The sequence below is a fragment of the Schistosoma mansoni genome (assembly GCF_000237925.1).
Source record: "Schistosoma mansoni, WGS project CABG00000000 data, chromosome W unplaced supercontig 0115, strain Puerto Rico, whole genome shotgun sequence".
Classification (NCBI taxonomy): domain Eukaryota; kingdom Metazoa; phylum Platyhelminthes; class Trematoda; order Strigeidida; family Schistosomatidae; genus Schistosoma; species Schistosoma mansoni.
Genome location: NW_017386021.1, coordinates 219,371 through 235,813, shown reverse-complemented (window position 1 = coordinate 235,813; position 16,443 = coordinate 219,371). Strand labels below are relative to the sequence as shown.

At 34.0% G+C, this 16,443-nt stretch overlaps 1 protein-coding gene across 1 annotated transcript in view; it reads left to right on the top strand.

Annotated features, from left to right (window-relative positions):
- Positions 1-2,832: 2,832 nt before the first annotated feature.
- Smp_137480 (serine esterase, putative) overlaps positions 2,833-16,443 on the top strand; it is a gene marked incomplete at its 3' end in the record, with an annotated part of 44,863 nt that continues 31,252 nt past the window's right edge. Inside the window, exons 1-4 of the mRNA XM_018790981.1 lie at positions 2,833-2,916; positions 2,958-3,329; positions 9,034-9,207; positions 10,865-10,967. Of these exons, the coding sequence (XP_018645773.1) occupies positions 2,840-2,916; positions 2,958-3,329; positions 9,034-9,207; positions 10,865-10,967 (726 nt within the window). The 5' untranslated portion in view covers positions 2,833-2,839. The remainder of the gene's footprint in view (positions 2,917-2,957; positions 3,330-9,033; positions 9,208-10,864; positions 10,968-16,443) is intronic.

The window sequence follows — 16,443 nt, the reverse complement described above, 5'->3', positions numbered from 1 at the left end:
AGTATTGCAGGTAACACATACCCACCTACGATCAGACTTGCTGAGTCTGCTATAGGCTGCTGCTGTTAGATCTGTACATGCTTCGTGGAACCAACCTTTGCAGTTGTCACATTGCATGCCAGATGTAACAGCGAAACGGCAACCAGGTCTTTTGCATGAATTTTTCATGGCTAGTGATTTAGACTGTCTTAAAAATACAAGCAGTAAATTAAGAACCGTTAAAAAAACACACAGTAAACAGAAACTGGCAAAAATGTATAAAAACAGTTAACGACAAGTTAAAGCTAGTCTTTACGTGAAAACTATAAAAAAAACCGATAGTGAGCTGAGGCAAAACCACAGTTAACTGTTAAGTTGAGTGAAACACAAAAAAAGAAGTAATCTACCGAACGTATAGCTCAGAATAGATTCTTCAGATCGGAAATGGTACTTTTGTTGCGTAAGAACACAGCAAAAGTTTGAGAAATGTAAATCACATTAGGACTAAACTTCCCGTTCGAAAAGCGCGCGTAATTCATTGTCGCATCCACTTAGTCTTAGTTGAAAGAGTCTCTTACGATCACTTTTGTAGAACAGGCTATCATGCTGCTACAGTAAAATACAAAAAATGTCCTGGCCTGGTGAGCATGACTCTGTTGACGGAGATGGATGATAAATAATCTTTCGGTTATTCGCCCGATGAAAATATTCACGAATTTACCACACAGCCTCCCAATAACAATGTGTTTTTTCCCCAGACAAGGCATCTAATACAATTCGATTTGTTACTTTTGTATCTGGAATTTTCGACAGAAACAGCATTGTTTTCAATACTGAAAAACGTAGAATTCCAATGGTGAATACGTAGAAGGATTAACATATAGGATATAACATGGAAAAGATATCAAAACATTTTATTTAGACATTATGACAAATGAATTCAATTGGCTATCAAACTCCTTAATGGGAGCAATAGTAATGATAATCCATACGGAATCCGCCAAGAGATGGCTCCATGTATATTTTAGTCTGGGCGATATTTCACTGTTCAACCAATGCCACTTCTATCACAAAATTTATTTTACACTTCAGTCTCAGAAGAAGACAACGCGATGACCACACCATTCCATGATCACTAACACACTTCTCTCAAGTAGCAAACAGGTTTTCAGTTGGGCCTTGAAAAGTTCCCTGTTTGGAGGACAGCTGAGAGAACTTGTGACGACAAATAAAGCTCTGAAATAAATGGTTTGTTAAGTTTCTGATATTCACGCTGACCTCAATAATTTTAATGGACACCCCCTTGCTGAGGGTGTTCGGTCACGCGTCCGAACCAGATCACAACAGGGTACTCAATGCTACACGCTCTTTACAATAATTAGCCGGCTTAGGTCAAAATCTCCGTATATTGGAAATCCTCAAAATATATCTCCAATATCCTTTACTTTTGACTTCCGTGTTGACTAGATTTGAGATATTTCAACCATAAAATCGTTACGAAAGCGTCAATCCTAAATATTCGAAACGACCTTAGGATTGCTGAATGAATTCAAAACCAAAGATGACCTAAATCGTTGCTCAAAATGAGCCTTTTCACCTGGTGAACAGCTCTTGAATTCACTATTTGATCCGTGCACTTATATGGCTCACTCAAGGGAAGCTAAAAGTAAAACAAACAGGTCACCAACCCTATGTTCTTAAGGCATTACTCTGAATTCAGATATTTAAAGGTTTACGTGAGCAATTAAACTGCACATGTCTTTTAGCTAGAATTGTAAATACATCATTAGTTCCATAGCTACTGTTTTAGATACTAGTGATTTTTTCGTACTATTCTGGTTAGTTAGAAGTAACCTAAAAAAGGCGCAATAAATGAGCTAGTATTTTCTCATCCGGTAGGGCTTTGAAATGGTCCTTATGGTTGCGTTTAGTGGTGTTAATTATTCTAAACATTTATGGGTGGATCATAATTCTCTAACTGCACCCAAGGTTTTCTGTGCTCAAATAATTTTACCAATCTCAATATTCATGTACGTATTTGATCCCACACGTCTTAGTAAAGTATTTTCCGTATTCCACCTGTGGAACATCTGTTATTTCAAGACGCTTCACTGAAAATTTTATTTTATGCCCTAAGGTCGCAGTCGTACACCAAGGTTTGCACTTTAGAAGATTATAAGAAAAGTTTAATTTTTTCCACGATTATGCATGTATGTAATTGTATATCTCAACATACAGTCCCAATTCTCAGTATAATTTGTTGATATTTGTTGTTTGAACAACATTTCAAAAGTTCAAGAAGCAAAACAACCTTTCCTCTCAGCGATTCAGTTGCAGCACAAGGTGTTTTAGATAACTGGAATTAAGCTACTCTCGGCTTTTGGGGCTTATGGACAATCCTAACCTACCATTGGTACCTTTTAACGTCTTAGTCCTATCGCCTGAGCCTCAAGCATCTGTCACACAATGAATTACCTTTTTTTGGATCCGTTAAGGATGTATTCAAACATCGGAAATCCTTAACGCAGTCGTATTAGTTACTCTAAGTGGAAGCTCCATGTTACGTTGTTCCATGATACCAATGCCTTTGTGTGCTTCAAAATCAATATAGATACCTGATTCTATGGGTAGATAAAATATAACAGTTCACAAAAGTGTGTGAACGCTAGCTGTAAAAGAGTGGTGCCCATCGCTTTCACTTTTCACTTCATTACACTGCTCCCATCAGTAGTTTTTTTGCGGCTCATTTTCACCATATTTAATCTGACTTGTGTTTTATTATTCGATATAATAAGATTACTTTATTGTAATAACATTGCAAATCACTTGTGGTATTTCAAACCCGACTTTTTAGGTGCTGATGCCTTTAATCCAAGCCACTTTATCGTTGGTTGTGGAACTACGCGATTTCCATAATATCGATCTCTACCATCGTGGGTGAGTTATTTGCTGTCTATGATAATCATAAATTGAAATAGCTATTACCAAGTTCGTACTCACTTAAAAACAGGTGTGCATCCCAGTGCGACTACTGGATCTAACAATGGTAAATCATCAGCATTTGTTGAACCGCCAACCCGTTGGGAACGAGCTAGTACACGATTCAAAGTACCAGAAGCTGTAAAAGCGAGTTACATCGAACCGAGTGTTTCTGTTCCAGCTCACACACCAGACAAAGCATGCAGCAAGACATTGTTGATCATATATCGAGATGAGTCGGCAAGGCTATGTGATGTGTTTGAGCAGAGGGTATTAGTCCAGGTCGATCCGATTAATTTAGAGGAGTCTTTAGTAAGAAACGATCTTTTCCTATGCGTTGAGCTATGGTTTGTCGAAGACCCACTTGATAAGTAAGTCAAATTTATCATATTTAATGAATGAGATTAATGTGTTGGATTTTAAACACTTTTACATTTCTGATCTTATCTTTCCTGTAAGGTAACTATTCCTTTTAACATTCCAATAGGTTCTGTACTTCAAATGACCTAATTACCGTTAACTTTGAGCAATAACAAATAGAGCTCATGGATTATGGTTTTCTTTAATTTTTGTCAACTAGAAAATGATTATTTCTATCACAAATAAATGAATAAGAAATATGACTTAGATATTAAAGGTGAAATAAAATCCTCGAGATGCAACTCACCAGTTATCATCTACTTTGCTATACTGAAATTACTGACTCCAATAGTTCTTAAATTCCTACCAGAGCATATATTTTCACACCTTACATAGAAATGAATTGATTGACATTTGATTCCATATAGGCTCATCAAAATGTAATTAATAAGTCAGAAAATAATGATGAGAAATTGATCATCCATAGTTTTAAGTCTTCGAGAGCAACGCCAAGCAGTAAATTTAATATTCTCAGGATATTTATTACCCCGGAATTTCGAGAGACTTTAGTTTGATATCGTGCAGTCTACTGCATCTCTTGTGGTTATACCTCGGTAGTTTATAAATATGGCTAGCATTGGACTTGATGTATCCGTAGTTTATATTTACTTCTCTAGAACCAGGTTGTCTTTCTCAGTGCATTTTTAATCTATAATGATATTTATTCTCGTTTCAGCACAAAGTAAAATAATTTGGCTTTGTAAAAGTTGGCCATTTGTAGTTTGCTGTCTGTTGTGTATCATATCTTGTAACTTTTAACTTATCTCTCATACCCAACATAACGAATACTTCGTTAAATCTTATGCTTGAATAAACTCTTTATGTTCAAATGAAAAGTATATTGAACACAGATTTCTTGCAATTAATGAGAGGAAAAGGCTATTATAGTTCAAGTATTGTCCAGTTCATTACTTCTTTCTATGAATAATCTCGACTGTATCATATTTTTCCAATTCTTTTTTCAAATCTTCATTTTGAATTTATTTCGTCTGCGAATGCCTCTAAATCCACACTTTCCAATTCTACATATAAATTTGGAAAGTGAATTCCTCTAAAACAGATGCATACTGTGATCCATTTGACTGTACAAATGGTATCATTGATTAGCTGAGGGTTTTTCAAATCTTCATTTTGAATTTATTTCGTCTGCGAATGCCTTTAAATTCACACTTATCGACCAATTATTAAGTACTCCTCAATATTTTTCGTGAACACTCGCTCACTTTACACTATATCATCGTCAATTACTTACTTACTTACGCCTGTTACTCTCAGCGGAGCATAAGCTGCCGACCAGCATTCTTCAACACTCTCTGTCCTGGGCCTTCCTTTCTAGTTCTATACAATTTTTGTTCGTTTTTCTCACGTCTGTCTCCATTTCTCGGCTCAATATGTTCTTTTGTCTTCCTCTTCTCCTTTGGTCTTAAGGATTCCATGTGAGGGCTTGCCTTGTGGCGCAGTTGGGTGCTTTCCTCAATGTGTGTTTTATCCACTTACGGCGCTTCTTCCTGATTTCTTCCTCAGCTAAAATCTGGTTTGTTCTCTCCCACAGTAGTTTGTTGCTGATAGTGTCTGACCAACGGATCCGAAGTATTTTGCGTAGAAAACTGTTAATAAACACTTGTATCTTCTGAATGATGGCTTTCGTAGTTCTCCAAGTTTCCGTCCCCATACAGTAGAACTGTTTTGACATTTGTATTGAAAATCCTGACTTTGGTGTTATCAATTGGAGCTGGCATAAACTATATTTCTCTCTTTATCATCTCAATTGTCGGTTATCTAGTTGAAGAATTACCAGAGAAATAGTGCGCACTTTTATTGTGTATGTTTTTGTCATTGTCTTCGGTTTTTTGAATCACGTTATCGAGTCAATTTGTAATAATCATGGCAACATGCAACAGGTTTTTACTCATTATATGATTTATTAAATCTCAAACTTTGATAAATGTTGGTATCTTCCTTATCAAGCCTCAAGTAAAATTTCAGGTTCTGGGTTGAATTCAAAATCGGAGATTGGCCTTAAAATCCTATTCTTTTTTCATATGTCACTAACTGAAATTTATATTATTTATTTATTTAAACACGTAAATATTGATACAAAGGGGCACCAGATACATATGCGCCACACAAATCTCATTTGATTTGTGCGATGGCTGTGATAACTGAAAAGGAGAAAGGTTTTAAGACACAAGATTTCTGTCAGCGCTTGCCGCCGAACATCAGACTAATTATGTCATTCCATTAGTAATGATTCGGCTTCATCTAAGGTTCGAAACATTCCCCAGACTTCGTCCTGTCACCAATTGATGGTTGCCATGTCAAAATTTCACAAATATATCTTTTATCTTTTTACCTTACAATTGTAATACAGTACATATTTTTGAGAAAAAAAACACTGAAACAAAACACTTAAATAACTATGATTATTCTCACTTAACAAGTGATCGATGAATAATTGTTAGTCCAAGTATTGATCAGTATTTTTTCTTTGATTTTCGTCATCAGCGGAAAATGATTTACAGTGTTTTTGTTGCTAGTGTTAATAAGTTTTTCTGTTTTAAAGTAGTTTTATTTTATAAGACTATGTGAGTGATTATGTTGATCTTATATGATACGTTAGAATTTGGTTGTTGATTCTATGCTTTGATTTACTGCACAAATCGTTTCCGTAATTACGTCATCTTTGTATTTTTAATAAGTATATACAGACAATAATTGTCTGTTTCTTCAAAACAAAATAAAATATTTCGTGCAGAATTAGTCAGAATTTATATACTCTACTTTAACAAATAACAAATCAAGGTTATGTGCTTGTTCAGTAGGTTTTAGGTCAAAAGAAAACAAGTATTAAGGTATCAAATATAGATTCTGAAAACAGTTGACAAAATGATAATATTTATGGAATGTGATTCTTCTGACGGTTAATAAAATTAATATTCTGTTAACTATTCGAAATTCACATCAAATTTAGTTGTCTAATTTGACTTTTGGTTAATTTCTATTAATTATAAGCTTAGGAATTGTCATCGATAGACTGTTTATTGGATGTTATCCAATCCTCTCAATAAGTAATCAGCGACCATGTCTTTTAATAAAAATATATCCATATACATCTCTGGGGAACTTAAATTTGTAAATACACGTAAACATAGGTTTCTCTCCGCCGTTATAAAGGGTGCAAGTAGGCATAGATTTTTCGCTTATTTATTATACCTGGTGCTTCCCAGTTTTCTCATTAAACACGATGCTTTTAAAACGATACACTTTCAGTCACCTTCTAATTCTTTTTTTTTGCCCCTATAATTCTATCAATAATGTTAGGATTTTATTTCATATTTTAGTCAATCCTAACAGATAATTCAACTTACCCACATATTGTTGCGTTACTTGCACACACCGATTTTACTTAGGAGAAAATGAGTTGTTGGTTCTTTTGACCAAAGCCCTCTTTTTACAATCCATAATCGTACAGTCCGGTTACCTTTTTCCTCCCTGGCTAACTCGATGATAAATTAATATCTCTTGGGATTGGTCAAATAAATAAAAAATCTTATTTCACCCAACAGTATTAAGATAACGCTTTTTTACGCTCTTCACTGCCGCTGTCATCATTATTTTACTCATGTGAAATTTTCCGTCTTTCAACTTGTTTTGTATCTCTGAGTACCTTTCAAAGCAAATTTAAGCACATTTCCTTACAACCTGTGAAATAACACTCTCAACTGCTGTTCCGTCTCGTCTGATTATAAGCTTGATCAATAACGAAGTCGTAGCCAAGTATTTTGTTACATAACGGCCATCTGGCCAGGATACAATACACAAAATCTTAGACTCAATGTAAGACTAAATTGGACAGTTGATAATGTCAGTTAAGACAGAAAAACATCATCAGTAATCTTTCTACACCAGTCACTGTGCTAGACTGCTTCAATACTTATCAATCAGTCAGTTCAACTTATTTCACATTAACTCACTGGTTGTTAATTCATCTGTATTGCTTATACCCATCATGCTAACTTATACGTACGCATTCATGTACTTTATTTGTATTATTTTTCGTTTAGTTCATTTATAGTATCTCAATTTCATTTGATTCCAACTGAACATGGTTTATAGTATGCGTATATGTATGCGCCATGCACGTTGTTGAATTTATATATGGGCTGGGATACACTCGTCATAGTAAGCCACTTTCCGAGCCTATCACCCAAATATCTAATCCATAAGGGGATGGAGCAAGGTTAGATGCGCCCCCATGATAGCGGGTGACCAACAATAGATTCTCGACCGTTGCAGCTACCTTGACGTGGTGGTCGGGCTTGCCTGTCATAATAAATCAGTCGAGCTACACTGGATTGAACAATCGTTCCTCAAGGTCCTACCATGCCAGACAGGCCGGTTGAAGAGCGGTAAGACTAAAAGAAGCAAACCCAAGGTCCGAGGGCAAAGTCGTACTGCTGACTGTACAGAGGTGTAACGGCAGTAAGATGATTTCTTTGGACAGCCAACATAACAGCGATGCTGCCTTCCCACAAGGAAGGGTGGGGTTAAAAAAGATCAACCCTGAAAATAAACACCTCGCCTTATCCCACGGATATCCATCTCCGGTGATGAAGTCTCAACAAGTACGGAGCTAACACGAAAATACTTACAAAAAGGTCGTGTGTGATCGGCCTCAAACAGTTGTTCCTCAGGCACTGTGGTCACTCTCTCAGATCACTAAGACCACCTCTAACCCAATTTCCTTTTCAGGCATTTTTGGAAGAACCCTTCCAAGGTATGGGCAGCCGGGAAGTGATAACCGTCCTCATACCTCTAACGGCACTCAACATTGGATTCATACGCTATTCGCTCCCTCGTGACCTTAGATCTTATGTGCACCATTGGTTTGGAAGCATGGTTGAGGCGCTCGGCTTCCCACCTTCATATATTAGAAACTCACTTCATTTACGTTGATTTGAACACTCTTCACAAAATCACCGTGACTCAAAACCAGGATAGCTATCAACAACGTAGAACCTGGCACATGTAATTAGCGAGCGAGGTACATGCACATCATTTCCATGAAAATATGACCAATATTGATTTTTTTTTCAGTAGTGAATTCATTTCTGTTAGCGTGTAGTAGATCTAAGTGTTGTTTTTATGATGACCTTTGGATTATTATTGTCACAATGTTTTTGTTTTGAATGATTTTCGTCGTACTTCAAAATAAATCAGCTTTTTTGTTTTAAGATGTAGCTAATGATAATCACGTATCAGTTATCTCTACTCTTTCATTGTGTAATATTTATTTTCCCATGTGATAATGTTTTTGAGGTCAGCTTCTCATTGTTTACTAGTATGGCTTGTTTCCACACAATTAGAAGTCGTCTATTGACGATATGGTATTCTCACAGTTATTCCACATTGAGATATAGTGTCGACCCCTGTATCACAAGATTTGGAGCACGGTTTATGGTCATCTCTCTGGCAGTATGCTAGACTTATTCTCTTTGGAGACCTAGGGATTGAAATGAATTCGTAAGCTTTCTTCAGTTACGTTTCGGATATAGAGGGTTACCGAATATTAAAAAAATGATATATATATATATATATAATTTAACGAACTGTTCTGATTTTAAATTAATACAAAAGATTCGGTTTTCCTTCTAGACCATTTGCTCCTGAATTTCTGACTAAGGTATGTGAGCGTCAACTACGTATTCATTTAACACCATCTCGTGGACTTCACTATCATTTCACCGTATTCTTCGATTATTTTCATTTATGTGCTATTGAATTAGCACTTTATGGAGCATTAACAAATATCACTTCAAGTATTATTAGGTAAGTACTTCTTCAATATCCATTTGAAATAAATATGTATTGTAAAACGTTCTACAAATTACTGGTTCATACATTCATCCTTGAGTCACTTCGTTCGTGTCAGGGTTAGTAACACTACCAGTCTGCTCAAAAAAAGTAAGACAGGGTTAGAACCTACCATCTTCTGGTTAAATAAGCTAGACACTGACAATTCTGGAGCTGTAGCCTAATGGCTTAAACATTCATCTTTTGTTCGTCATATAGTTTATATTCGTCGCAGAGTGGTTTCAGCTTGCATCTCACTAAAAATCAGGGAGCACTGGGTAGCCTTTACATCTTAGTAGGGGACTACTTAGCAGTGCACATTTACAACCCAACCTGTGAACTTCAGGTTTTACCTGAAAAGCTTAATTATTAGAACCTCTGAGTTAACCTCCAACGGTACTACTCTATTCAATCAATTTCTGAAAAAAGTGTGACATCCATCCAATCCCACTGACAACAACTGCCTGGCTCCCAATATGTCTGAACCCCATCAGTCATAACTGGAACCTCTTGAATGAAGTCACTAATGAGCTGACTGCCAAAGTTTAGTTGTAATGGCTTTGTGATGGTCTTTTTTTTTAGGTAGTATTCGTCAAAGATTAAAAGTTGATGTATTTCACTCTACCTAGTTCCATATAGGCAATCAGATAGCATCACCATTTTGTATCTATAAAGCCTAAATCAGAACCGAGAACACATTTATTTGCTTACTATGTTACACTGTTTTCCGGTCTATAAATTGTTAACTTGTGATTCACTTGAAAGTCGGTTGTCTATCAACATTTGAACGTAATTTCACAACTTAAATTCATTTTTCAGAAAATATACTTTAGAATTTCCTGTCTTGTTTAAGAGATGTTAATATTTCTTTCTTAGTTTTTCGAAATTTAATTTGTGCTTTTGAAACATTATGAATATACAAAATTAAAGTATACTTCCGGCTTTTAATCTTTTCATTTACTAACTAATCATACTGTTTTATCAGTCAGTTCAGTATATGACACATAAAATCAATCCAGATTTTTCGTACCATTTTTTTGTCCAATCCTTTTATGAAGGCATTAGCTTAGTGGTTTAGGCGTTTGACGTTCACAGGTTTGAACCCAGCCCCACTTACTTCGGTTTTAGCGACTAGGTATTATCACTAATCCTCATACCTAGGAGTGTGGCTGAAAGCCTTTTGCATGAATCTGTACCTGGCAAATGATTTAAATAATTAAAATTTATGAAAGCCATCTTTTATTTGTATACTTATATCGAACGATAATTACTGTATTTGAGTTACTTCTGTAATTTCCATACTGCGTATTACGAGCCTATGCCTTTGATAGTTGGAAAAGCGGAAAGATGTAGTTATTGTATGTTATTGAATGTCACCATGAATATGTGGGTACCTAAATATGTTCCATGGTTAGCTTCTCGGTGTACGTTCCTGAGGATTCTCATACCAGGATGAAATAACTCTAGGAATTCCTATTTTTTTTATGACTACCTATCTAAAGTCATGTAAACCGTAAATAATTGTTTTAATTGAATGAAGCCAATTTGCAAAACTGTATTTTACTTCAGTAATTTTAACTATTTGCTTATAACAAATAATTTAGAAAGCCGTCTTTTTCTCTTTTATACATAGTTGGCCAAAATTTTCACCACATAATACACCATTACAAACAAACAACCAACTAATTAGTTTAGCTCAACAAACATGGCATGGTATCATTTGCAGTATTAAACAGGTGTGTACATTATTTGATTAATTATTTATGTTCTTATTCCTATAAATCATTCTGATTTAATAAAATCATTACTATTTCTTTCATAAAGACAACAGAATTCATTTTGTTTATCCAAAACGGTGGATGAATCGTTTGACTAACCTTAGTTCCAAGTTTAGCATCATTTATCTTTTTACATTGAGTGAGATTTTGCGAAATTTTCCATTCATAGTATGCATCATGGGCTAATCTTAAATAACTATTGAAAACCAGGAAACTAGTTAACTATTTCGTTCTAGTATGAAGTTTATTAACAGTCCATATCCAAGTCATCACCGAAAAATCAAATCCAGGACTTTTGTGTTTTGTGCTTAACCCTTTAATTCACTTACCCATCATCCAGTGGCTCGCGTGTCTAACTAGTCAATTCGTGATACTGTGCGACGACCTTCCACTACCTGGCTCACGTCTAATATGATTGAACTCTAGTAGTCGCGTTTTTTTACCATAACTTTTAAAATTACCTATCGAAGTAAATTACTAGTAGGCATATGATTATTATTAGTATAGGTGGTTTTAGGAGATTGTTTGAATTTTCTCAGCTTACATCTCGAACTGATCCTAGGTGTTATCGTCGATAATAACAATTGCAAAGTTTCCTACTACGACGAGACAACCATCTGGTACTTCTTAGTTTTCAATAATTGTCTACAACTAAGCCGTTATGTAAACTGTTAAAGTTTTCTTTCATTGCGATTTTTTTGATAATGAAATAGGAAGTCATTGAGAATTATTTATTTTAAAAATATCGAAAAAACCTGTTCCTGTCTTTTCTTAAAAAACAATTAATACTTATTTGAACAACATGACTTTTGATCAATCTTTATTAAGTGGATACATTCGCTTTTTATCTTAAAGCACATATACCTTTTATTCCATGAATTCATTTTTTCTTATCGAATTATATTGTTTTTGCTTAATATCTTCTACAAATATTTACTGTTACAAATCCCTTTCCTCTGGCAGTTATCCTAATAATTTAATCTTACTGTGATCATTTAGTGTCGTAATTTGAAGTGATATACTTATATTCCAGGTTCTACGTTGCTTACGACTGACTGATTCTTATTGTAAATGACTACGCTTAGAAATACTAATAGAAAATTACACCAAGATTGCTACAGGCTTCTATTTTTAAACAATATCGGATGTTTCAAGATACTAGGTTAGATGAATACTTGGACCCAGCCCAAAACGTCTTTGTGGACTAACAAATGTTAATCTTATATATATATATATATATATATATATATATATATATATATTTCATGACCAGATATGCGTTATCACCCATTTTCAACCGGAAAATTTAAACTAGATCAGTATATGTCTCTCTAGCTTCTATACTATGAAGGGGGGCTTTATCTACTTTCTCTTCACCATTGGCTCCTCAAACACAGTAGCGTCTCGACTGTTTACGACAAATCACCTTTAGTATTTACGGGCTCAATTTCTTGTTTGGATGCTTCACTTCTATGGCCAAAAGACCCTAAATATGACTTATCTCAATCAACTGCCTTTTGAACTGTTTGACTACGTTCCCAAATCTATGATAACATTAATATTTATCCAGTTTCTCTTACAGGCTTTCAAATGGAATCGTCTCTCCATAATATATGAAACCTGGAACACATCAATCTACCTCCTCTTTACATCAGATTGGGGAGTCATTCTTTCAAACTGTCTTAAAATTTCGTAACAACCTTTATTAAATTTACCTAGCAATTAAAACTGATAAATCTTAAATGAATTTTATTTTTCGCCCCGAGACATTAAATGGATTAGTCTATCAAGTTACTAACTGTTGGTCTGATTCCTATGGACAGAAGCATAATACCTGGTTGAGGTCCACATTATAACGACAGTCAGCGGTTTGAGACTTCAGGTGATATGGCTCGAAATCATTTGGAGTTGAACGGATTTACTCACTCTTTATCCTCCTTTTGATCTTGAATTCTAGTATTCTTCCATACATGTCTTTCCCTTCTCAAATCACATTCTTAAGGTTTAGTCTTTCTTTTTATCATTGCTACTACATTATATCGGTGTTTTCATCTTTTTGTGCTAGTTGGATAATAGCAACATCTTTATCAAGCTCTATTTTGATGATGACTATCTGTCTCTTTACCCAATCATTTTTAAAAAAAAATTTAAGCATTGATCTATAAGCTGAACAACTGTGAAGACAGACTATTATTACTTGGTTCATTTGCCATAGACCAGACTAATCACAGCTAAAATAAATAGTCTGATTTCGATTATTTTCAGTCACTCAGTGTATCATAGAAACAACAAAATATATTGAAACCATTAAATAAATGTTCATACATATCTTTCTTATTTTTATGTCAAACCACGTTTTCTTTTCAAGTAGACGTGATTGAATTCACCAAACATTAGTTTGCCTAGCACTTCCTAGGTCACTTTTAACTGTTACAGTTCAAAGTAAATAAATAATACCTTTTGACTTGTAGTAAGGTTATAAGGATTCACTTCAAGGTTTTACTTTTTATTATTAAAATTAGTTATGCTACTTGACTACCTATATCTAAGTAGGTAGAGGTTTTTTGTAAGTCATCTACAGTCGTACTGTATTATATGACTCAGAAAATCAGAATCAAGATAGCAACTGTCAGATTTCGCACAGAATTTAGATTTCAATGGTGAACGATATTGCGGCACTGTAGAGAATATCTTCATTTAAAGCGAATATCTCACTTTTTATGACACTGCGGTAAACATGGCATGATGCTATTACCAAAGTAACAGGAAACACTTGATTTTTCTATTGCAAATTTTATCCAAAACATAGATTTTTAGTCATTCATTCCTTTTTTTCTTTATTTAAAATAAACTTCCGGTTAAATCATGTCATAATTGATGCATTGAGTAGCAATCATTTTCGTATTTTACAAATTGGCTGTAAACGTCAGATATTCCGTTTACATCATCTTGAAACCATTATCTTAAAATATTGTTTCAACAACTTCTCAGGATCTTTGTTCAGAAATATCATTAAAACTATCAGAAATAATTCATGAAAGCGCATATGATTTGTTAACATGATCAAGGCTATACTAATTCACTCTGAAATGAACTATCGTTGTGAACGAGAACATAGGTGGGGACAACCGATTTTATTCAAACACAAAATTACAGAATCTCTTGGTAAAACATGAGAACCATACTTCAATTGAAAATTTCCCTCATTGGTCTTTCACATTCTGTATGACTTCCAAATCACAATTCCTATCTACTTCCTTTACTGTTTTCCTCAAGTTGACCCTCATAGCCTTCTAGTGCCATGGTATTACATACACATATGTCTGTTAACATAAGTGGCATACACCACACTATTTTCCATGTCGAAAATTGTCTTCTTTAGAATAGATTATGAAATTTTACTGATGTAAACCTTGTAAGAAGTTCATAAACTATTTTAAACCATCATCTACATGTGGTTAAAATCTAGTTTTACAAATTGAACAATTATTATTATTATTTTTTAATTTCTGCATTATAATATAGTTTTAGTCATTAAACAATATGATGAAGTAACCTCTTTAATTTCATTGCATTTTCTAGCATACTTTTAATTGAACATAATGCTTCATTTTTCCATGAACTAATCAGTTACTTCTCTCCATAGTATGGATACCTTCCTAATAGAAATTCTGATTATCATAATCACTGTGTGATATTTTGTGACACTGTCCAAGTGTCTTTGTTAATTTAAGTTAGTGGAGGTAAAATAAACTTTTTCCAAAACTATCAATATTTTTACACCAAATATCAACGCATGGTTGAGTGGTTTAGTTTTTTTCTGCTTAACATAAAGATTAAAATCAGCGTTTTTCCCAAGACTATCTGAATTAATTTGATCAGACGTTACGAGTACCCCTAACTTGTTCCTTGTCAAATGCAAAATGATCTTTTCAAATTACGTAAATGAGATTTATGTCGAATATAGTTTCTATACATACATACTTAGTTATTCTATATCATGTCACTTCTGTGATGAAGATTTGACTTAGTGTTTAAGCCGTTAAATTTTCAGCGATGAAGTCACAGATCCGAACCCTAGCTCTACCGGATTCATTTACGGCAACGAAGTAGTATCACCAGGCATCACAATATGATTGTTGTTTCAAAGCTAAATACACAAATCTGTATCTGGTAAATGAGCTAAATAATTATAAAATGTTATCAGTAACTTACTTTTCACATTAATCAAACCATATCTTACGAACCAACTAATAAACAACTAATCGATTTGTTCTAAACTTCGACAAACTGAATATCATCTGTATCCACCATGCACATTACTCTTTCGTTATAATCTCTGTCTTTCTTAATTAAAATGATTTGCTTTAATTAAGATACAACGAATTGGAAAACAATAATTTTGGTTATATTGTAGGTCAATTGTTAGTTTCGGTGTTTACATCTTTTATCTATGTTATTATTATCATCGCCATTGTTAATACGATTCGTATTTCCATACTATCCATGTGTAAAGGCAATAATCTTAATATTAATTCTCTAGAAATAACTTATAACTTAATTTCAAATTCTTTTTGTAATGACTTTAATTAACTGACATGTTGATAAAACATTCAAAAAACCAACATCAGTTGTTTATCATGTATACATAAATGTATTCTGATTGAATATATCTGCACATATATCTAGTAATGACCTCTTATAAGTCTTGTGTTTACTGAAAAGTATATTAATCAACTGTTAATATTACCCTCTTGGTAGCATTCAAACAAAACAATTAAAATTCTTAGCATTGTTTATAATTTATTTTGACCATTAAGTAAATATTTCAATTTACCGAAATACAAGTTCATTTACTGAGCTTTTAGTTATATTTTGGTTATTTAAGCGGTTGTATTACTGCTCGGTTTGTTCATAATTGAAATAAGTCGCATGAGGATTGTGTTTGAACCTGTGGATAGTTATTTACAATCATAGGACTCAAGGTGTGCATATATCCTTAAACGTGAACAGTATTTGGGAATTTATCTGTCTAGTTCGCCTGTGTTAACGAATACAGCAACTTCATTAACATTCCTTACTCCTTAAGATGCACATACAAGAGTAATGGGACGTATACAAGAAATACATATTGACTAGAAATTACAGTCAAGGACGTGCTATCATATCCTTTTATCTTGAATTTGTAGCTTGATTATTCTTAAATTACACCAAAATTCTTGTCATAATTTGAACTGTACCACTGATCATGTTGGATTTAATTGTAATATGAATCACTGGATTATCCCTATTAAGTTATTTTCTTGTTTTCTTACGTGATTACATAACCTTTGAAAAGACTGTCATTCTCCGTTTACACTCCTTCATGTTTTTATGACTAGTGATTTTCGGTGTGATATGGAATTTTTCGGTCTGTATTTTGAAGACTCACTGG